The sequence below is a fragment of the Leucopleurus acutus genome (genome assembly GCF_964270905.1).
Source record: "Leucopleurus acutus genome assembly, chromosome: 11".
NCBI classification, from domain to species: domain Eukaryota; kingdom Metazoa; phylum Chordata; class Mammalia; order Artiodactyla; family Delphinidae; genus Leucopleurus; species Leucopleurus acutus.
In genome coordinates this window covers 25,010,537-25,034,539 of record NC_139152.1, presented here as the reverse complement: position 1 = coordinate 25,034,539, position 24,003 = coordinate 25,010,537, and the positions used below count along the sequence as shown (strand labels likewise).

General features: G+C 42.2%; 1 protein-coding gene across 3 annotated transcripts in view; it reads left to right on the top strand.

Moving 5' to 3' along the window:
- TMTC1 (transmembrane O-mannosyltransferase targeting cadherins 1) overlaps nt 1-24,003 on the top strand; it is a gene marked incomplete at its 5' end in the record, with an annotated part of 259,484 nt that overhangs the window by 213,654 nt on the left and 21,827 nt on the right. For all 3 annotated transcript variants that reach the window (XM_082851098.1, XM_082851097.1, XM_082851096.1), the window contains one exon: nt 15,338-15,446. In XM_082851098.1, the coding sequence (XP_082707224.1) occupies nt 15,338-15,446 (109 nt within the window). The remainder of the gene's footprint in view (nt 1-15,337; nt 15,447-24,003) is intronic.

Sequence of the window (24,003 nt, the reverse complement as noted above, 5' to 3'; positions counted from 1 at the left end):
TTTATACACTCAAGATAGCAATTCTCCCCTTTCTCTACCTTTTACCTGAAACCCCAGAGAATCCAAAATGCCAGCCCACTGGATAAAGAACAACTTTTTGAGGTCCTTCTCACCACATTAGGATGTCAACTTTGGGTGGGCAACTTCTGCGTCCTCCTCTTGGAATAAAATCCTTCTCCCACCCCCACTCCCATGGTGACCTGACAACATCCAGGTTACCACCAGTCTTACTTATCTGTAGTCTTAACTCCATTGCAATTTCTCCTCGGGGTCTTTATGTAGTTCACACCTGTCTCTCTCCAGGTCTTCTTCTCCAGCTCTTTTGAAGCCCCGTCCAGCAGCTCATTGCCACCATCCCCATCCTCATCAGGGCCATGTCACAGCCTTGTACATTCTCCTGTTGTCCTCAGGGACTCTGCAACCTTTAGTGAATTTGGTTGCCTCCATCACCCAGCTTCTCTGCTGCCTTCCCTCCAGGGCCTGCCACTTCTGCTCTACCTTGACCATTCACCAACATGGCCATGCCATGGGCTTTTTAATTAGGCACACCTTTTCATTCTCTAGTGCCTGAATTCTGAAAGGTTCCTCTTTGCCCTTCACTTATTAACCTCTTCCCACCCTTCCCTTCCCCTCTCTGTCACTCCTTCTGACCCTTGGAAGGGGTCGTGGGATAACAACCTGCCACCTCCAAGCTCCCTCTGTGCTCACATTGTCTCTCCCTTTAAGACCTTGACGTTGACATGACTCCCTTCTGGGACAAATGTTATTTCCCTCTTACTCCCTCATTCCTAGTGGCCCTGCTCTTTACTATTGTTAGAACCTCTGTTCTGATTTTTATGTGTATAATGTGTAATCCCATCTCTCAGTTATCTGATCTATTTCATTAATGTATGTGACATCAGCTTAGACTCACACCTTGACCATCATTTACTTGCTCAACGGTGCCTCCAACTCAAGGTACCCGCCCCCATTGCCTGCATTTTGTAGGCAGACCAATAGTTCTCAGCTTTTTCTCATTATCACTCCTCTCCCCACCCCGGGAACCACTTTAAGCCTTTTTCCCTAATCACTCCCTCCCCCAATTAAATAAATACTCAAGGACAAGATTTGTTAGGTAGTGGTGTCAAGCTTTGAGAGACTGAAGACCACTGTAATAACTAATTTTGTTTTTATATGTAATCTGACATTATCTTTCACTGCACTGCCCCCGCTCCAAGATGCGGTGTCTCTGTATGTGTGTCCTAGACCCTCATCCAGTCTCTCAAGTGTTGGAGGTAAAAACATACATCTGAGTCTGATGGGGCCCTTACAAAACTCTGAAGACAGCATTGTGGGGGAAAAGCAGGATCAGGAGTTAGAGCTATTAGAAATTCATCCCTTACGGTCTTATACCTCCCAAATATTTTCTGTTTTCCTAATATAAGTATCCTTTGTTCCCCTCCTCAGTGCCTATGCACACACCCAGGAGATGACATAATCCTTTACTTTTACTAAGAATATTCAAACCATTTAAGGTTAATTTTTGCAGCTTCCCTTCTTCCTACCTCATTTCTTACATATTCCTAGATGTCCTCTTCTTTTGTTCTTCCAAGGGAGGAAGGGTTGTCTTGCCTCCCTAATAAGCCTAGTGCTCACACCTGTGGTTATGTGGGGGGTTTTTTGCTTTTTTTGCTTTTTTTGTTTTTTTTGTTTTTTGCAGTACGCGGGCCTCTCACTGTTGCGGCCTCTCCCGTTACGGAGCACAGGCTCCAGACGCGCAGGCTCAGCGGCCATGGCTCATGGGCACAGCCGCTCCGCGGCATGTGGGATCTTCCCGGACGGGGGCACGAAACCATGTCCCCTGCATCGGCAGGCGGACTCTCAACCACTGCGCCACCAGGGAAGCCCGGTTATGTGGTTTTTTAAAACTGAGGCATAATTAAACGCAAAAGTGCACAATCTTTAGTATTTAGTACAATGAGTTTTGGCAATTTTATATACTGTTGTAATTACCCCCAAAATAGCATAGAGAACATTTCACCCCAGAAAGACCCCTCATGCCTCTTTCCAGTAAATTTCTCCCTCCCCTGAGGCAATCATTGTTCAAATTTTTTCACCAAAAGCTAGTTTTAGCTTGTCATAGAACTTCATTTAAAGGTGAACATTACGTATATACTTTTTTGGCATCTGGATATTTTCTGTAGCATGATTTTTTTGAGTCTTATCCATGTTGTTGCATGTTACATGTTTTTTTTTAACTGACGAGTAGTATTTCATTGTGTAAATATGCTGTAATTTGTTTATCCATTTTCCTGTGGGTAGATACTTGGTTTGTTTATAGGTTTGTATGTTTAGTATTCTGGGATAAATACCTAGGAATAGAATTGTGGGTAGATGTATCTTTAATGTTTTAAGAACCTGCCAAATAAACAGTTCTCCAAAGTAACTGTACCGCTTTTCACTCCATCAACACTGGTGAGAGATCCACTTGCTTAGCATCCTCACTAACATCTGGTGTCATCAGTCTCTTTTATTTTAGCCATTAGTCATTAGTGTAAAATCCACATGTGTTCTTAATTCTCTTTCTCTACCTTTCCCTGTCCATTATCATGGGCATTCTCTTAGGTCTTCAGATTCTTCCCATTGCACAAACTTCCACATGCCCCACATTCCCCGGGGGAACGTCTCCGTTCAGCTACTCCCTCAAGTGGTTCTCCTCACTCCTTCCTTTCTTTGATCAAATTGGTGAGAAGAACGGTTGCCACTTGGTGCTTCTCCTTCCCCCGCACCTGTTCATTCAGCCTCCGGTGGAGCTGCTCTCTAAACATCAGCTGTGAATTCCAAAGGTTCTCTGGGCTCTCACTCCCCATGATTTCTCTGAAGTGAAGAATATGATCCTGTTGACCTCCCACTGTTTTTGAAGCTCTTTATTTCATTTTTGTATTATAACACATTGTTTCTTTTCCATTTCCAATATCTACTCTTCTTCCTCCTTCCCTCTAAATGTCATTGATTCTCCATCACATACACACATACAGTCCAAACGTATGAACATTCAGGACTTCCCGTAATCCTGCCACTTTCTTCCTTATTTTCTGATGCTCCCCACACTGTATAAACCCAGACACCCAGCCAAACTGACCCCTGGTCACTGTTTGAGAAATAGAAACATGCAAACTACATTTGAGAGAATATTACAGAGGTTTTAAAGTAACAGCTCTTCTAGTTCACCCAAAATATTGTTTCATTTGCATTTCATCATCTTATATTCCATGTCTGTACAAAACTGAATTATCTAGGGAATGATGAGAACGTTTACCTACTTCCTCAAGATTTGGGAGTTATTTGTATCTAAACAGATTGCTAATTATTAAAATATTTTTGTAAGTAACTCTCCCCCACCAAAACTCTTCTCAGTCATGCTGTGTTTACCAATGATTTGAGCATGAGTGAGTTGTTTTAAATCCATAGTGTGGTTTGCAAGGAAGAAGGAAGGGTCCCTTTTCTCAACCCTTGCTTTTGCTGTGATGGCTGCAATAAACACTCCTGAGGCCAGAAGACAGTTCTGCACAGGAAGTACTGTCAGGGAGAGCAAGCTTTAATTTTATGCTCTTGAAGGCATTGGAAGGTCATCATTTTCTTTCCTTGCATAAATATTTCTGACAGAGGATAATTAAACAGACCAGACTGCTTTGTCAAGTATAGGAGTTTTCAGTGGTCTTTCCTGTCCCGAAAATCATTTTCCTACCCCTTTAACTCTCATAATCTTTCCTGGCCTCATTTGCAATCTAGTGCCCTTAAGCTCCTGTGCTGGGGAATGACTTGGAACAACTCTTGACTCATAGCTTAAAGAAGGTACAAATCAATTAAAAGAATACTAGAAATGCATGTATTCACTGGAAATTTCTTCTTGCGTACATTGTCTTACTTTAGAGAACCAGGCATATCAACTTTTTAATCACAAACCCAGTAGGAGATCAACTTTGCCCTGACACGGGCTAAATTCAGAATGTAAGTTGTTAGAGAGCCTCAAAAAACTTTCAAATCTAAAAATGCTCTGTGTAGACCAGGAGGAGAAATACCAAGGACAGAAAGAGAAATATGCAGGTTGTCTGTGTCCACTCTGACTCACGCTTGCCTGTGGCCTGCGGGGGTCTGTCCCAGGAAGCACCTTGGGGAGGTGAAGGAGGCTTTAAGGCTCCCTCCCTTCTTGCTGACTCCTTACTAATTCTGCCAACCTCCCTCCGTCGTACAGGGCCCACCCTGGTGCTTTCCTGCGGTGCCACCACTGCAGGGCTGACTGCCCTCAACCTTTCTGCCACCTCTCCTCCTCCAAGTGAAAAGGACAGTAACACTTGAATGACAAATTACAAAGCACCTCCTCACGTCTCATGAACCTGCCCACTGAGTGTTTGTGGAGGGCAGGCACCTTCACTCCCCTGTTACAGATCCAGGGACAGTGAGGGAGATCATGTGACACGAGCTGTGAAGTGGGACCTCTAGAGCCAGCCATTTGGTTACATCCCGCGGCCGCGCTGACTGTCTCCCCATGCTGTCTTCGGGAATAGGAGTCGTGGAGCTTAGTGAGTTTGGATCTCAGCTCTACCACATAGCAGTGTGTGACCTTGGGAGAACAACTGGATCTTGCAATGGCTCCAATCACTCACTTATAAAGTAAAAATAGTACTAGTAACCAGGTCCTCCATGAGTCCTAAACAGGAGAATGCGTGTAAGTACTTAACATAGTTCCTAGCCCCCAATAAAGATGAAATAAGTCTTAGTTATTATTAATTATTACTAGTCCAGGGGTATAATTCCTCACTTCAATTTGAAGCTCATCTTCTTAGTATAAAGTTAATAATACATCAGAGGGAGGGAACACATTTTCTATTCCTGCTGTTGAACAGTTTCAGGCAATATTCAACCTCCTTGAGACTCAGTTTCCTTCTCTTCAAAATAAGAGACAGGACCAGGGGATTCTGTAAAGCTGTCTAGCTGCAGGAATCTATGGTTTTAACCATGACTCCAAGGTTCTAATCTCTTTACTGAAATGTAAATGGAAGATCAGAAAGGAATTTGGAAGTCCCTTTTCTTTGCAGAGGCAATATTACCTTGGAGCAGTATCCTGCCTTTGCTGAGAAATCAGTGAGGCTTCAGGTAGAAAATCCAGATGAGACTCCAGCTGGAGAGGGGAAGGAGCCCAGGGAGCTGCCAGGGACTGCATCACCCCACGTGCACGATGCTCTGCTAAGCACGATTCCCTTGCATGTCTATCCCACAATTACAGGAGCCTGGAGAGATTAATGTGCACCTTTCACAGATTTGGCCACTGAGGCTCATGGAGGTGGAACATCTAACCCAAGTTAGGGCAGAGCTGGGATTTAGACAGCAACCCGCCTGAGCCAAAACCAGGGACGTGCATTCCACTGCATCATCAAAATGACTCTTTATCTACGGGGTAGGTGAATCCTGGCTAAACCAGGCTAGTCTTAGCTGCCTTCTCTTCCAGGTCCCAACCTGGGGACATGGTTTCTACGCTTTCCTTCAAATCACGGAAAAGCTTGGTATAAATATTTTGTGTGCCTTGAAGAGTTGCTGGCTTGGGACTCGTCCCCCCACCCCTCCCAGCCCACCTCCATGCACACGTGGTACAGGAGCAAGGCCATCGGTGGGCAAGCGTTCTACTGCCGGGGTCCAGGGCAGGGACCTCACCGAGCAGATGAGGATCTCAAGTGCCAAAGGAGTAAGCGAGGAGGGGACTCAGGAAGAACCTTTCCTCGGGACCTACTCCGTGCCAGCCCCTGTGTGAGGTCTTTGTGTGAGCTCTGTCTCCGTGCCTGCAGCTATGTGATGAGACAGCGTCAGAACTGTCCATCGTTCCCTTCCTCAGCTTTCAGCTGGGGAGAGAGGTGTTAAAGGCCAGGCACCCCACACAGGGTGTGGCGGGCACCCGACTACCTCCCATTGTTCTCCGGTGAGTGACCTGACTCGCCCTGCAAACCCACTGCGAGAGGGAGGGGGAATTGCAGGGGATCTACTCATAATTCTAACTATAGTGAGTGTGGCTTTGCGGTCTTCACCAGCACATAACATGAACCTGTCCTCCAGACAGTTCTCCTATGTGGCTTCCATAAAGAATCAAGCAGAAACACTAGGGCAAGGGCCTGTAAACTAGGTTTCCATTGCATCGCCCAGTAAACTAGAACATAAAAGAGGCTACTCAGGGTAGGATCCAATTTTCTTCTTTTCCTTCTACTAGGAAAGACAGTAGAGCCACAGAAAAACATGTGCTCTGAAAAGATAGCCTTAGTCAGACATTCAAAATTTGACTTTCACAGTTCAGTTTTTTCCGAGGAGCTGGTAGAGTCTATCAGCACCCCCTTCCCCACCCCAAATCAAAGTCTTTTCCCTTTGTGAGAGACATTATTTCTGAATCCAACAACAACAAAACACCCCAACAAAGGAATGGTAGTTAAGAGACTGTCCGGCATTCCAAGTTCACACTGGTTAATAGGAAATTTTACTACTGCCAAGGGGATTGCCACATCCATTTATTTCTATTATTGCATTTCCCAGATTCTCCCAAAATGTCAATACTCTTTCGAAGCAAGCATCTGCTTTCAGTTTAAATGATGTGTCATGAGATTGTACTCAGGAATCCAAAAAGTTTTCTAAATTGACAAACTTAACAGGTCCTTAATTACTAAAAGAAAATGTGCTGAATTTTCTAAAAATTGCTTTTAGAAAATTTGTTTTTAGAAAATTTGCTTTTTCTAACTATCTGTCAGTGAGACCGAGCCAGGAAAGTGAGATGAGGCAAATGTTGTTACGTAACACACGAGAAAAACAGCCCCACTGCTGTATAACCAAAGGGAAAATTCCCTGGGAAACTACAAATGTTGAATGCCGAAATTTGCATATTATGAACAAGATCTAATTTCTACTTAATGCTTCTCTTATGAATTCAATGAGGAAGATGTTATTGGTCCCAGGGACCCCTTCTCAGGAAGTTTAGCCTTTTGGAAATTCCTGGGGGAGACTTAAGGGAGCAGAGTTTTGCTTGCAGAATATTAGGAGATTTTTACTTCTGTTGATGCCTATATGGCTAACACCGGCACTAAGACTTGGATGCACAAAAGCGGGCATTCACCACAGAGCTTCTACGAGAGAGAAAACTGCCTCTTCCAATTGCAGCGTCACCCTCCAGGCACCTCCACTGCAGCCTCCCCACATCACCTGGCGTCCAGAAGTATCGCCCATCCGGGCAAATCAACCAGCCACTGTGACCCTTCTCTTTGGTTCCGATTGTTCCAGAAAGTCTTCTTTCTCCTTTTACCTTTCCTCATCCTGTTACATTTTAGTCTTATATCAAGGAACAACTGATCAGGCAGACCCCACATAGTAACCAGGGCAGAGTTTCTAAAGCAGAGGCTGAAGACCACCCTCACCAGAATCACCTGAGGTGCTTTTTAAGATTTTTAAGAATAATGATTCCTTGGCCCTACCTCAGACCTACTGAATCTTATGAAGCCTGGGATCCTACATTTTATCAAACACTGAATGATTCTTAAGCACTAAAATTTGAGAACAGTTGATCTAAGGAAAAAGTGAAGATAGAATATTTTAGGTCATGGAGGATTGTCGATCATCGGCTGGTGACTTTCTTTGGCAGATGAAGACATTCAGGATGCAGAGAGGCAATAAATATTTCCTAACCCAGGAGCGCTTCACTCCTCCCTGCTTCTCCCATCTACCCAGGGATCTCTAATAGTTCCATCAGTGTCTGCTGAATCCTTCACAGAAGCTCAGACAGACCTCAGTGTCCTGAGTGTGACATGAGTTTCCAGAGGATCTCAGAGTGTTCCTTTCTGTGACTCCAGACAAAAGGTGTGCCCGTGCCTAATTGGACAGGGGATGTACTGAGGCTTCATTTTGTCAATTTATTCACCTGTTATGAGCTACGTACTTCAAGCTTTTTCTCTGGAATTCAGAAAAACAACCTGTGGACTTGGTTACCTGTATCACATGCTTGGTGAATTCAGAGGAAGATGTTATTTTCATATTTTCCCCCTTTTGAATTGACTTGTCAATTCAGTCTAAATGACTAACAGAGTATTCCTATATAGAGGGGGCTTACATTGATAATGGGCTTTGGATTTCACTAAACTGCCTGTTATAGAGCCAAAAGAATGCATTAGAGAGTTTTAATACTGTCTAATGCTGGCCCAGGGGTGATCTGTACTGTCAGAATACAAAGGTAATTCCCATTATTAAGAATTTTGTAAAGTCTATTTGAAATTTTCTGCCTCTCTTGTTATTCCTTTTTACATGGAAATAACTGCTTAAAACTTTCTTTTCTAAGAAGCTTTCCTGGCGTGGCTGAAAAAGAAGTTCAAAATTGCTCTTAATTCTTTCTTGCTTAAATATTCACCTTTAGCCATCACCCCTGCAAAATGAAGACCTACTCCTTTGTGTGGCTCTAATAGCAGCTGAGTGGATTCTGAACTATCAGTCTGCCGTTTAGGCCTCCTCAGCTTGACATTTGCCTTAGAATGAGGTTTTTAGGGGTTTTGACTCTGCTTATTACTGGGTTATTTTACATTTAGTGCAGTGCTATTCAGTTGTGTATTTTTTTTTTTTTTTTTGGTTTTTTTTTTTTGCGATACATGGGCCTCTCACTGTTGTGGCCTCTCCCGTTGCGGAGCACAGGCTCCTGACGCGCAGGCTCAGTGGCCATGGCTCACGGGCACAGCCGCTCCGCGGCATGTGAGATCTTCCCGGACCAGGGCACGAACCCGCGTCCCCTGCATCGGCAGGCGGACTCTCAACCACTGCGCCACCAGGGAAGCCCTCAGTTGTGTATTTAATGATGATTTTTACACCCAAAATCCATTATGGTATAAGACCAGACACAGGAAAAATCACTCTAACATCTAACTTAAATTTCTCATGAATAATTTGAAATGTGAAAGTACTGATATATTACTTTAGAAGGAATTTCAAAAACACCACATTTTTAAAAGTGTGTGTGTGAGGGGGAGGTGACTTCCCTGGTGGCGCAGTGGTTAAGAATCTGCCTGCCGATGCAGGGGAAACAGGTTCGAGCCCTGGTCCAGGAAGATCCCACATACCGCAGAGCGGCTAAGCCCGTGCACCACACTACTGAGCCCGCGCTCTAGAGCCCGCGAGCCGCAACTACTGGAGCCCATGCTCCGCAGCAAGAGTAGCCCACGTAAGAAGCCCACGCACAGCAATGAAGAGTAGCCTGCGCTCGCGGCAACTAGAGGAAGCCCGCGCACAGCAACGAAGACCCAACGCAGCCAAAAAAAACCAAATTAATTAATTAATTAAAAATAAATAAATAAAAGTGGTGGGGGGAATATAGGTTTTAATGGGTGATTTTAGAAACCTTAAATGAGCTACTAAAAGCCAAAATATATAATACCTACTGTGTGCCAGAAACGCAGGGCGGACAATTTGCCTAAGGGAGCACAGTTAGGAAATAGTGGAGATGGAGTCATAACCCAGTCATTCTGGCTTTTGAATCTGTGCTTTTAGCTACTCTTCAGAGTTAAGCTAGAGAAGCTGCTTAACAGTGCCTGCTAAATAAGAAGTGCTCAGTAAATGGAAGCTATACTTGTAATTTTCTTACGAGTCTAAGGCTTGGGACGCTTCTCTTTTTCTAGGATCACTTCTACAATATTGAAAAAGCTGTAGAAACAGAAATATAAAATAGAGAAATATATCATTCTCCTCTGTTATTTAAAAAGAAAGCTTATTTAAGGAGATTTACGAAGATCTAGGAATAAAGAAAATATTAAAACGCATGGTTTTAAAAAAATAATTTAGCGATTATTGAATTTCTGTTTGGGCAGATCACTGTACTAGTCTCTGGGATAAAAGAAGTAAGATTAATAAGATATGGGTCCTGCCTTGAAAGAGCTTACAACTTAGTAATGGTCACAGACAGATCACATGACGTTTAACAGAGTGGATGCAGAAAGGCCAATCATGGCCTGGTGATGGAACACGCGAAAGTTGAAGTTGCATATTCGAATCCTAGTGGTATAGTAGCTGTGTGGTCAGGGCAAATCGTGAGCTCTCCAAATCTCAGGTTTTTATTTTTGTTGGGGTGGTGGTTGCTAGTATTGTTTTCTAAATCTTTATAATGGAGATAATTTTGCATAATTCATAATGCTTAATGGGAATTAAATAATGCAAAGGAATCACTTAACTCTGTCTTTAGCAGAGAGTAAATGTTCAGCAGACAACTACTGTGAAACCTGAAGCTTTAAAAACCTACCTGTGTGGCACCCTCACTGATAGACTCCCACCCCTCCGCTGAAGGCACTGGGGCAGCCCTTCAGGTGCTGTGCCAGGGCCTTGCAGAAGCCCAGTAGGCTCAAGCCCAGTTACTGCTCAGAATGTTGAGCTGAAGAACAAAGGGCAGCTGCCCCCTTGGAGGCCAGAACAAGGCTTTTAATAGCGATTCCCCTATCTTTTCTTCTTAATGGAGGCTCAAAAAAGAAAATCAAAATTTACAAAAGGTAGCATCTATATGGTTTTTGATTGTGTTGCATGGTTAGGAGCTCTGATAAGGGGATCATCAGAGCTATTAAAAGGCCCAACCTCAGAACACTAAGGCCTTTACAAAAGCACCTCAAGTGATTTTAAGCCTACAGTGAGGGCAGAGAAGCAGCGGAGTACTGATCTCTTAGGTTCTGTAGAATAGATACCAAAGGCCACTCAATCTGGCTGGACTAGTACCCACTCGTCCACACCACTGGGTACGTTTGGAACATTGGTCAGGACCATACTATAGAGGGTTTTAAACTAAGAGTCTATCTGTAAGCAGTAGGGCATTAATGAAGATTTTTATATAAGGGAATGTGTTGAGAGCAGTGCTCTAGAAAAAAATGTATCTTTTAGTTGTCTGTAAATAGAAGGAGGAGAAAGAGGGAACTAGAAACAGGGTGTGAACTAAGCTGTTAGCAAGCACAACTCAGTAAGATGCACTCTAGGCTGCAATAATCCAATAGAATTGTAGGAATATTGCCCTTGTTTTTGAATATGGGATAATTAGCAAAGAAACATGGGCCATAATGCAGATTTGAAAGGATGCTATTGAATTCAGAAACAGGTTGCAATGAAGTTCAATTCTCACGTGGTAATTCCGTTACTATATGGCCAAGGAAGGTTCTATTTAGGTGATTATTTGCTGTAAGTTATTGTGTCAAAACCACACCAATTTCATAAACTCCTACCAAAGGGTGAGCAAAAGAGAAACCATGGAAGAAATATACCTTCCCTGCTATTCCTCTTCCTTTCAGAAACATAAACAGCAACAATAAATTTACCACTTATCCATTTCTTGGGCTTTCTTAAAAAAACATTTAAAAATATCTGTCAACTTGGCATGTGCCTGACCCCTATTGGGCTCTAATGACTTTCAAAGGCTCCCAGGGAAAAGCAGAGTCATCCAAGAGTGCAGAGCTAAGAGGAAAAATCTCATCTGCCCCAGTTTTTGCATCTTGTAATAGTTACATACCATGTGAAATTACATGATGAGATGTTTTTTGAAAGTATATCAGTCAGGGACTTACCTGGTCGCACAGTGGTTAAGAATCCACCTGCCAATGCAGGGGACACGGGTTCCAGCCCTGGTCCGGGAAGATCCCACATGCTGCAGAGCAGCTAAACCCGTGCACCACAGCTACTGAGGCTGCACTCTAGAGCCTGCAAGCCACAACTAATGAGCCCGCGTGCCTACAGCTACTGAAGCCCACACGCCTAGAGCCCATGCACCGCACCAAAGAGTAGCCCCTGCTCGCCACAATTAGAGAAAGCCCACACACAGCAATGAAGACCCAACACAGCCAAAAATAAATAAATTTATTTTTTTAAAAAAATGTATCAAGTCAGTCTCTCAAGAGATTAATAGAGGTACAGTTTTTCATAAAGAATTTGAGTTCCCTGTACATAACTTTGATGCTAACTTTTCCAATATGTCACATGAATGTGAATGGGCAACCTCAAGTATTTAGATTCACTCACTGTAGTAAGTGGTAATTAACCTCACTGAGTTTATATATGAAAGATTAAGCTGTCATTCTAACTGATGTGAGTCATAACAAATGAAAATCATTAACTCTTTGCTATCAAATTGTTGTGGCTTTTTCTCTGCTGATTTTAAAGAATATCCAAGCTAAATTATGTCCTGAGGGGCTTAATTTTCAGACTCAGTTTCCTAAATCTATATCTTCCTTTGGATTTTGGGAAAATTTCCAAATTAATGTTAATAAAGATTTACGAAATCCTTGGAGGAAGACTTCTTCTAACCATGAAACCAATAGTTAAATTACCAGGATTAAAAGTAAGTTTTCATAAAAATAGAACTACCATATGATACAGCAATCCCACTACTGGGCATATACCATGAGAAAGCCATAATTCAAAAAGAGACAGGTACCACAATGTACATTGCAGCACTATTTACAATAGCCAGGTCATGGAAGCAACCTAAGTGTCCATCGACAGGTGAATGAATAAAGATGTGGCACATATATACCATGGAATATTACTCAGCCATAAAAAGAAAGGAAATTGAGTTATTTGTAGTGAGGTGGATAGACCTAGAGTCTGTCATACAGAGTGAAGTAAGTCAGAACGAGAAAAACAAATACTAACAAATACTATATATGTATGCTAACACATATATATGGAATCTAAAACAAAAAAAGGTTCTTATGAACCTAGGGGCAGGACAGGAAAAAAGACGCAGATGTAGAGAATGGACTTGAGGACATGGGGAGGGGGAAGGGTAAGCTGGGACGAAGTGAGAGAGTGGCATTGACATATATACACTACCAAATGTAAAATAGATAGCTAGTGGGAAGCAGCAGCATAGCACAGGGAGATCAGCTTAGTGCTTTGTGACGACCTAGAGGGGTGGGATAGGGAGGGTGGGAGGGAGGCACAAGACAGAGGGGATATGGGGATATATGTATATGTATAGCTGATTCACGTTATTATACAGCAGAAACTAGCATGACATTGTAAAGCAGTTACAAGATGTTAAAAAAAAAAAAAGCAGTTTTCATTTAAAAACATGTGCCCATGAAAGAATTACTTCAAGGTATATTTTAGAAACGCAAGCATATGTAAACATAGTGGTCTTCCACAGAGTTTTACAGACACTCTGAATGTCAACTAAATGAATGAATTGACAAGAAAGCAGCACTGAGAGAGCTATAATGCCAGTTTCTTATAACCGCACAACTTTAAAGCCACATCCCAAAGATGAGCCACTTAACGACACAGGTGTTACACCTTGATATCAAGGGCAGGACTATGTATCGAGAGGAGCCAGAGTTTGAGTTAGCTATACCCCATTAAGGAGAGGATAGTGTGGACAGCCACCTCCCCTGGGAAATAGCTAACGCAATGACAAATGTTTTCACGTTTGCTACATTGAATAGTATATTGAATGCAAGAGAGACATTGAATGCAATGCCTCTGCTGGAAACATGACCTTTTTTTCAAGGTCTGTGATAGGAGACTGTCTTCTACGTAAAATCGTCTTGTAACATGTTGCTTCTAGTAATTGGAACTCAAACGTATGGAGTCAATACTAGCTTTCCCCTATAGATCTTCATCCTGCAGAGCCTGAAGCCCTACACAGGGGTTCTATATAGCAGGAGCTACTCTCAGCTGCCTTTGATAATTCAGGGAGCCGTGCTACTAAAATCTCAATGTGAGTACAAATTACCTGAGAATCTTTTTAACATTCAGGGTCTGATTCTTTAGGTCCAGATGGGGCCTGAGACTCTGTACTGCTAACCAGCTCCTAGGTGATGTTGATGATTACTGGTCCATGGTTCACACTTTGGGCATCAAGCTCATAGGAGGTGGATTTCTAAGTAGTTAGAATAAGCAAGTATAGTGTGATGGAAGAGCACCAGGTCTTGACTCAGAACACTAGTTATGGAAATATGATGAGTCACTTGACTTTTCTGAATCCAAATTTTTCTCATTAGAAAAATGAGTATAATAAGACAGTAATACCTGCTGCCTGGGATTGCTGTGAGAATTAAATTAATGATGTTATGTGAAAATTGACCAGAGCATTTGGTACATATTCATTGTTAAATAAATGATTGTTGACCCTACGTAGTAAAAACATAAGCACACAGTTCAGTATTGGTAACTCATAAAGTTGGGGGACCCTTAGGCTGTGTGCCCTCCGTAGTTCCAGTGGTTCTATTCTTCATTCCACCTCTTTTGCCAATTACAATGTCTAGCATTTAGCAAGTGGTCAGTGTATGTGGAATTGTATTGATGGCAAAGTTGATCACTGCCAGCGTACATTTTTGACTTCAGGGATACTGATATCAGGCTAATGACACAGTGTTTCCCCATGACACTAACAGGAAAGAGAACTTTCGCCCAAAATAGTGGTAACAACTTTGAAGCCTTGAGTTCTCTTTAAATAAAAAATGTAATCACTGGGGGCTTCCCTGGTGGCGCAGTGGTTGAGAGTCCGCCTGCCGATGCAGGGGACACGGGTTCGTGCCCCAGTCCGGGAAGATCCCACATGCCACGGAGCGGCTGTGCCCGTGAGCCATGGCCACTGAGCCTGTGCGTCCAGAGCCTGTGCTCCACAACGGGAGAGGCCACGACAGTGTGAGAGGCCCACGTACCGCAGGAAAAAAAAAACAAATGTAATCACTGGGAGAAGACTAAAATGAAGATCATCAGCCCGATTTTTAATAAAAAATATGAGGATAAAAGAGCTGATCATTCTTTGCCAGCCAGTAGTCACAGTATCTTCTAATTTCACAAATTATGTGTAAAAGGTATCTCTCTTGGTAGAAAAGCAAAGATGAACGTAGGAAGTTTGGCTGGCTTGTTGCTGATAGGTGGCTCAGACCCCATTAGAAGCCAGCCTGCAGAGGTGCAGTTAGTACTGCAGGGGTTCAAACCATCCTCCACATGGTTGAAAACTGGCTCCCATGCCACCCAGGTCATGTGCCCAAAATTGCTCCTCTGAAGGTCAAACTTTCTGCTTAATAAACTTGTACATTTTTAAATAAAACTCTCAAGAGCACACAGCGAGAAATGGAAGGTAGAGAAATCAGTGAATAACCTGCAGTGTCATTTATATCTTAACATCTCTTTCCATTGAGAATTCAGAGACAGAAACTTATTAGCACCTGGAGGAAGTCTAATGTAATTCATTTGCAGTAAAATCAGAGTGAATCCGTTAATCTTTGCTAAAAGAAATGAGATTTTCAAGTCTAATCAGAGGATTTAAAGTTTTATTAAAAGGTGTTCTTTTTTACCCTCTTATAACCTATAGGTCTCAGGAGAAAAAGGAAGAGGCTATCGTCTTACTGAAAGATTCCATTAAATATGGTCCCGAGTTTGCAGATGCATATTCAAGCTTAGCTTCATTACTGGCTGAGCAGGTAATTGTTACCATTTAGTTTCACATAATATTTTTAAATGTTTCTGTTGAATATATAAATTAATATTACACAGATTTTTATATGTATCATTTAACTTGTAAGCTCATATTAGACAACTGATCTCTATGTCAGTTTTCTTCTTGATAGAAATTACAAACCTAGTTTTCTCACTCCAGTATTCTTTGTGTATGTAGGTGGCCTCTAGACAAAGATGGTCCATTATATAGGCCATTGCTATATTCTCCATCACTTTGGGACAAAATCTAACAAGAACAATACATGGTATTTGCTGGTTTTATTACTACTCACTTATATTTTTCTGGGGAATTGCTAATGGTCTAAGATCTCTGAACTCATTATGGAACCAATTACCAATAATCTTATAGATCCTATGTCTTATAACTGTTAGAAGATCACAGAGTCTTGTAGGACAGGCTCCTAAGAGAGAACATTTCTCACGGCGTAAAGCAGAGGGGTATTTTAATTCCCCCTCATTCTTCTCACTGTGTCTAAACCATTTGATCCCACTTTTGGTGTCCTGGATGCATGCCCCCTGCTGTGGGGAAAACAAATATAAGTTGTCTTCTCTAAATTGACGATACAGTTTTGTTGACACACATAAGTGCCCACAATAGAAGGTAGATTCTGCTATCCACACAATTGCCAGATTGTCTTTAAAATTAAACTTAGCACCTTTGAAAGATGCCCTGCAGCATTGGCTTAAATATAATGAATGATTTGATGCTGCATGTCAGGTACAGAGGGGTGCAATTTGCGTTTCAAAAACTTTGGAGGTTTCACCAGGAAACAAAATTAGGACACTCAATGAATATTTAAGTGTCAGATATGATAAGTCTAGTTGTCTTGCTCTAATATTCTCCATATAGTGTAGGTGGGCTTTAGACAAAAGCCTGTGTCTGAAGTGGATGATTTTTTTTTTTTTGCGGTACACGGGCCTCTCACTGCTGTGGCCTCTCCCGTTGCGGAGCACAGGCTCCGGACGTGCAGGCTCAGCGGCCATGGCTCACGGGCCCCGCCGCTCCGCGGCATGTGGGATCTTCCCGGACCGGGGCCCGAACCCGTGTCCCCTGCATCGGCAGGCGGACTCTCAACCACTGCGCCACCAGGGAAGCCCTGTAGTGGATGATTTTAATACCTGTTTTAGCACAATGTTTAAGCTGAAGTGACGATCGCCGTGTTCTATGGTATACACGGCAGTCCTCAGCTGCCTTTGGCTTGTGTTGAAGCAGACACAGTGGGAGTTTCCTGAAGAAAAGATTGATTCCATCATTATTCTCTTTTCTCACCTCATCCTGGCTCCTTCATTTTCATAGGAAGACCCTCCCTGCCTCTGCCTGGTTGGGTGTCTTGCAGCTACTCAGACAAGCCGCACACAAAGTTAGGGCCTTTGCACTAACTGTACCTTTTGCCTGCAATACTGTTCTGCCTGACGTCAGAGTTCCCTCCTCGTCTCATGCTGGTTTCTGCCCACATGGTTCCATATCAGAGGGCTGTCTGTGATTACCCTTTCAAAATAACTCCCTCACTGCCCCACATGTTTCTCTGTCTCCTGGCCCTGGCTGACTTCTCCCCAGAGCATTTATCACCGTCTAACATACATCTATTTGCCTGTGATCTTTCTCCCACCACTGGAATATTTCCGTGAGCCAGTCTCCATGAGAATGGCTGTCTCTTTTACTCAAGGCTTTCCCCCCACGTCTGTCACGTTGTATGCAAGCAGTAAATACTGAGTGAATAAATGAATGGATATGAACTGAAGACCATGTAGCTCCTGCAATCCAGGACGTGATCTAGATTTGACTCATATTTGAAGTAGGGCTGGGCATCTGGGCCACCATGCTGTTTCATAACGGAACTGCGCCTCACGTCGTGCCCTTGTCCTTCACTGAGGGACGGTGTGAGGACAGCCAGGTGAAACTACTCCTTCTAACTGCAGAGTTGGGGCGGGGTTGAGGCCAACACCTGTTACATGGTTCACTGGCTTCTGAATGAGGACTCGAGGGAGAAATTTCTGTCATGTCTCAGTATGAGGAACGGCCAGCTTTCTCCTGAATTACACGTTTTTTGCTTTATTTTTAATCTAATGCATGAAGGATCTTACAAATGCTAAGAAAATCAGTTCTAGTTCCATCCCCCTTGGGCCCACCTCCGACAAACCGCCACCTGGATGGGATAGGCTGCTTTTCTGTGTGCGCTGCTTGTACTTGGTTTATCATTTTTCTTAATAATTTATTTTATTCAATTTGTGCTCTATATTTTTGAAAGCTGCCTCCGTTTCTCTGTAAGTGAATAAATAAAGCATTGCATTGAGTTCCCAGTCATATCTTTTTTCACAACTTGGCGGGACAGATAGTGAACACTGAAGCGCTCTTCTTGATGCAAATTACCCTGAAGGTAAATGACAAAGTCACTCACCTAATACCAGTGACGACACGGTGTGTTGTTTTGGGGGAGCTCTTTACAGACATTCACACAGTTCCATCTTCCTATAGTGCCGTCTTTTCTTTCTCTCCTTCTAAATCATCCTCATATTTCAAGATTCAGTTCAACTTTCACGTCCTCCGCCAACACTCATCCACCTCCCCGTCACATGGGAGTTGTTAGATTTTCCTCGGAGCTCCTGTGACATCTTTGGGAACATGCATCAACTCACAAACCAATCATATATTTTTATTTCTTGAATTAACATCTGAACTATAGTTTAAACAGTTTGTCAGGCTTATTTTTCCTCACAAGACTGCAAGTTTTATAAGAAAAGCCTTGTCTTCCTTGTATGCCTGTTCCTTCTCTAGGGCTCAGGGTACTTCACTGTATAAAGCAGGTGGGTATTCATACAGCATCTCTGGACTTAATGCACTTTGGAGGTCAGTGCCCCTGTGCTGTGCTATTAGGAGCATTTGACAGTGAACAGGGCGGCAGCCTGATTGTAGACCCCACTTCATAGTACCGACTATGAACAGACCCCACTTCCTTGCCTGTACAGACTCTGGTGAGGAGTGCTTTACCTCTCTGAGCCTCAGTTTCCAAATCTTAAAATTGATAGCTATATGGATCTAACATTTTAAGAGTGTCTAAAACTACCCCTGTAACACCAAGTGCTAATGAATATTTTCATGAATAACTTAAGGCTCCACTTTAATTAGTGCTATGGTTTCTATACAAATAAAACATTAACATGTTAATATTGTGAAAAGCAATTTGTTTTAGTAAATACTGTATCCAAAAGTTTCAAGTTGTATTCCTTTTCTAAATTAATAAACTCCAAATTCATGAAAAGTTACTTTTTTTGTTTGTTTAATTAATTAATTTATTTATTTTTGGCTACTTTGGGTCTTCATTGCTGAGCACGGGCTTTTCACTAGTTGCAGCACCCAGGCTTCTCATGGCGGTGGCTTCTCTTGTTGCGGAGCACGGGCTCTAGGCGCGTGGGCTTCAGTAGTTATGGCACACAGCCTCAGTAGTTGTGGCTCACGGGCTTAGTTGCTCCGTGGCATGTGGGCTCTTCCCGGACCAGGGCTCAAACCCGTGTCCCCTGCATTGGCAGATGGATTCTTAACCACTGCGCCACCAGGGAAGCCCTAAAACAATACTTTGAATCATTTCCTAATGATAGATTCCTAGAAGTTGAATTCCCATATCAAAGAGTATCAGCATTTCATGACTTTTGAGATGTGTTACTAAACTGCTTTCTAAAAGAGTGGTACCAATACGCTGTGCCACCAGCAGTGTGCAGCCTCTAAGTCTTGAATGTTAGCGGAACATTTAAATGGAAATAGCATGTGGACAGATGACAGTGGGAGAGATCAGGGCTAAAGATAGATTTAGGACTTCAAATAAATGAGTCTATATTATGAGTAGGTAATCCCTCTGAGGGGAAAATGAAGAGTAGTGTGGGGAGGAAAACCTTCAAGAATTTTTAACCTTCTCATTTTGTAGATAAAAATATGAGGTGCACAGAATTAAGTACTGCTCAAAGTCATACAAATAACTAGTGTCAGGACCAAGACTGGAGCCTGGTAACTCGATTCCTTCCCCACTGCTCTTTCACTGTATGATGCTGGGGTCCCATGATTGGACTGTGGTAATGGGGCTGTAGTTAATGAGGTTAGGTATACAAGTGGCCAGGTGGGAGGGGGGAAGAAAAATGATAGAGGAAACCTCATAACATGAGTTGTCATAGATGTTAGATATATAAAAGGATCCAGAATAAATTTGCCCCTCTGTGTCTACTGCAGCATAGAAGTCAAGAAGACAGGACAGAAAATAAACTCTTGGATTTGAAGTCCGGATGGTCTCTGGCTTACTAGCCTCTTTTGGTTTTCTATTAGCATTCAGAACTGGCCATACTCCAGCTTCACAGATAGGACTGTAAACATTTACAAGCCCACCATCATTTTTAACTAGCCTACTCTTGCCATAGATTATATAGCTTGCATTACACTAGCAGTAAAGGAAATGAAGTTAACATAATGACTTGATCCACTGTACATTATTGCTAGCCCCAGGTTTATAGCCTATTGAAAAACTCAATTAATTAATTTGATAACACTTAAAATATTTTTCTTTTATATATTTTGGGATATGACTTCACCTGATACAAGAATGAAAAGAAAATTGGAACAGTAAAATATAAGTTAGAAGTATAGATCAAAAATAAGAGAGGTCCACGGTCAGTGTCTCTTCTTTGACAAGTGCCGTCTTTTGGGTAGATTCAGGCACATATACCATCGCATTTGTGGTCAGGTCACCTTGCGCTGAACCTTACCGTAATAATTTATTGATTAAATTATTCAGCACATATTTATTGAACATTTAGGTATCACCAAGTATTAGAAATTGCTGAAGTAGCAAGGTACGGGCCTCAACTCATGGAACTTAGAGTCTAAAAGGTAAGGATACTCTTAAGTGAAGAATTACCACCCTTTCCCCAATGTCTAACCCAGTTGTGACAAAAGGGCAAAGAGAATAGAGTACCAGTTAGAATGTTATAGGGACCTAACCTAATACAGTGAGCACTGGCCAAAGAGTGATATTTAGTCTGATACCTTAAGAACTTACAGATATCAACAAGATTAAAATTATTAGGAAAAGCTTTCTGGCTACAGGAATTAGACCACCTGAGGGCTGTCGGGTGGGGAACAGTACGATCCCTTCCTCCTATGGGAGGAAAGTCATGTGCCTGAAAGTGCAGAGAATGAGGACAAAGGGCATGAGAAGAGTTTGGAGATGGAGAAAGCTGCGATTCTATGTAAATTTAGCTTCCCCTCAGTCTTCCTGGTCTCTTGACAGTGTGACACAGCTGTGGTCGCTTACACTTGTCATAGTGTTTGCTCTTTAGCTTTTATTTTATGATTCTTGGCATTTCTTCTTTAAAGTGATCATTTCTTTCTTTCTTAGATTGTCACAGGGTGATATTGATTACAGTCTGCTGGGCGATGAGAAAATTCAGGATTAGAAATACCTAACATGTCCTTGGTGAGGAGGAATGCCAAGTTAATTGATTCATTTCAGTTGAATGAGAAAGAGAATTAGACTTCAAATGTTGGCGGCACGTTTCTCGTAAACGTCCATGTCAATGACTGATGGGGGAAGAACTGTTTTGTAAGGAAAGTAAAAGCAAAGGAAAGGATGAGAAAGCAGGCATCTTTGCTTTATGTTTTGAGCCGCTGTGTCTTAAAGAGTTGCTTAGCAAAGTCATTGACATGAGTTTAAACATTCAGTTGTCCTACACTTCCCAGGTTTGTAATAGTCATTTGGCTAATGGGGAGATACACGATAGCTCTGTGTGCTCGTATCATTGGCCAGAGTGAAAGTACTTATGGAAAGCAGCTCAGACGCATGGCCATGATGTCAGAGCACAACCTTCCAGCCCCATCTCTGTAGGTCTTTCACCACTTTGGAACATCACACCCTATATCTGCCATACAGTAAGGACATATGTTACAGGCCATTCATTACGCCAGTGGTTCACGAAGGGTTGACCGGGGACGCCTGAGGTCCAAGAAGGCCTGTGCAGTTTTTATAATACTAACAAGTAATTTGCCTTTTTTTACTCTCATTCTCTCCCCAGTGTACAGTGGTTCTTTAGAGGCTACATGATGTATTCACAGTCGTGAAAAGAGTATGAAAATATTCTCCCCTTTCCAACTAAATGTCTGTGTGAGACCAGGTTTCTTCACATACTTCAACTAAAAAACATATAGAAACAGATTAGTACAAAAATAGATACAAGAACCCAGCTGTCTTCTATCAAGCCAGACATTTAAAAGACTTGGAAAAATAGATAATAATGCCACTATTCTCACTATTTTTTTTGGCTTTGGAAAATATAGTTATTTTCTTATACATGTGTTATGTTTTTTTATTATTCTAAATAAATAATAAATATTAGTTTATTTATTAGTTTATTAAATAAAAATTTCTCAGCTTCATTCCTGTTATGGTACACATTGATAGATGTAGACCACATAAACAAAGCTCTTTGGGGTCCTCAGTACATTTTGGAGTGTAAACCAAGAAGTTTGAAGATTGCTGCATTGAGCCCATGTCCCTTTGTCCTCCTGGTTGCTGCAACTTGAACTATAAGAAATCTTTTCCAAGTGTATCAGTTGGCCCAAGAGAATAAATGACAGTCAAACATCCTTTTTCAGATCTACTTTTCACTTTCTCTTCCTTGAGGTAAAAAACATGCCATATCGGTAATTACAGCATGTAAAACATGGAGATGTTGATGGTGTTTTCTCTATCCCGCGAGGCCCATTTCATTTCCACCCCACTGAAAATGCTTTTGAGCCTTGGAGAGAAGCCCACGGCTGCGTGCTGCCCATTTTTAACCATTGCCCTCGAAGGCCGATTTCATGTTGAGGCAGCGGTTGGTTGGGGACTCTGGTGACAGTATTATTTGTCAGAACCGTTCTCTGGGTCACAAGCATTTTTAATTAAAGTTGTCCTATCAATAGCTCGTATTCATTTCCTCTGGATCTCACAAATCAGTAGAGACTGGGAGTGATCCGCTTAGGTCAGGACATCTAGCCAGATGAGGTAAATGAAATTGAACTTGAGGGATTAAGGATACTCCTTTTTAAGATAAATGCATTGCCCTTCCAGAGAAGGTGGAATTTGTTTTAAATAAACATCTAGAAGGTATTTTTCTCCTGCAGTTGTGGTCCCTTTAGTTTTTTAATAAGTGGAGTTAATCATTCTTTGAAATTTACAGTCAAATGAAAGGACAAGAAAGATAGACATTGAAAACATTTGTCATAGAGCCAGAATCTTGAGACTGTCCTTGGGGGTTACCGAAGGTATGGGATGTGATTCCTTGCTCTAGACATGGATGGTCTTTTAAATCCCATTACTTCTTTGGACTTTGAAAATTGCATTCCTGTGGAGACCCAGCTCATAAACCCCAAAATGGGTTTTAGATGAAAAAGGTGATCTCTTGCCTATTCTGGAGCAACAAGAATGTGGGGAAAAGGTAAAATTAAGTCAGGTATAAGAGTAATTGCACTTGAAAACTGTGGTATCTGACTTTAGCAAGTTAGAATGTGAGGACGTCAATTTTATTCCTTTCAGGAAAAACACCTTTCAACTTTCCCACAGTTTGGTTATAAGGATGTTTTAAAGACCTCAAGTAGCTGCAGATTTTTTTCATGCATATCTTCGTATTACACAGCTGCTGGTGTTAATGGTAGCCAGTGTTTCCAGGCATTTGGTTTATGACAGTTGCAGAGAATCTGTCTATATAAACACCAGTCTGGGTATCACTCCTGGTTGCCTTCCAAGAACCTTGTGCTTCTCCTTTTGTGACACTGTCACCGTATATCACAGTGTCTCCTTGCCTGAATCCCTCTCCGTTGTCTTTGTGGGCAGGATTGTCTGTCTCACCCACTCTTCTGTCTCCATTATATACTTGACATGTGGGAGGTGCTATTACTTATACCACTGGGAGATAGATGCCAAAGACATGGGGCTGAATAAAACAAAATACATCTATTTAAGGAGCTCAAAGACAAATGAACTAAGGAGTACAACTCAATGTGAGCAGTGTAGTAAAGAGGTAAATACAGATGCTCTGGAGCTCAGGTGCCCTGGCGTTGTTACTGAGGCCACGTCAGGCATCACAACCCTGTCCACGTGGCATTTTAGCCTACAGTTTCAAATTTCTTTCCCATCAAATCTCTTTAGTTAACTCCATATGAGAAAAAAATAACTAACTTGGGTGTTCTTCCTTTTAATTTTTCGTAATCATCTTCTGATATGGAGGTCAATAAACAATTTCTTAGAGGCAACCAGAAAAAAAAAATACCCTGGCTAATCCTAAACTAGTTAATCAGTTCCTAAAAATCTTGAGTTTCTTGTGTTACCATTTGACCAGTGTTAGTGTTTGACACTAATGCCATCTGTTTTTAAATGTGCTCATGAAATACTACTCCTAGTAGTAGTAATAAGAGTAGAGGCTGGGCTTCCCTGGTGGTGCAGTGGTTGAGAGTCCGCCTGCCGATGCAGGGGACACGGGTTCGTGCCCCGGTCTGGGAAG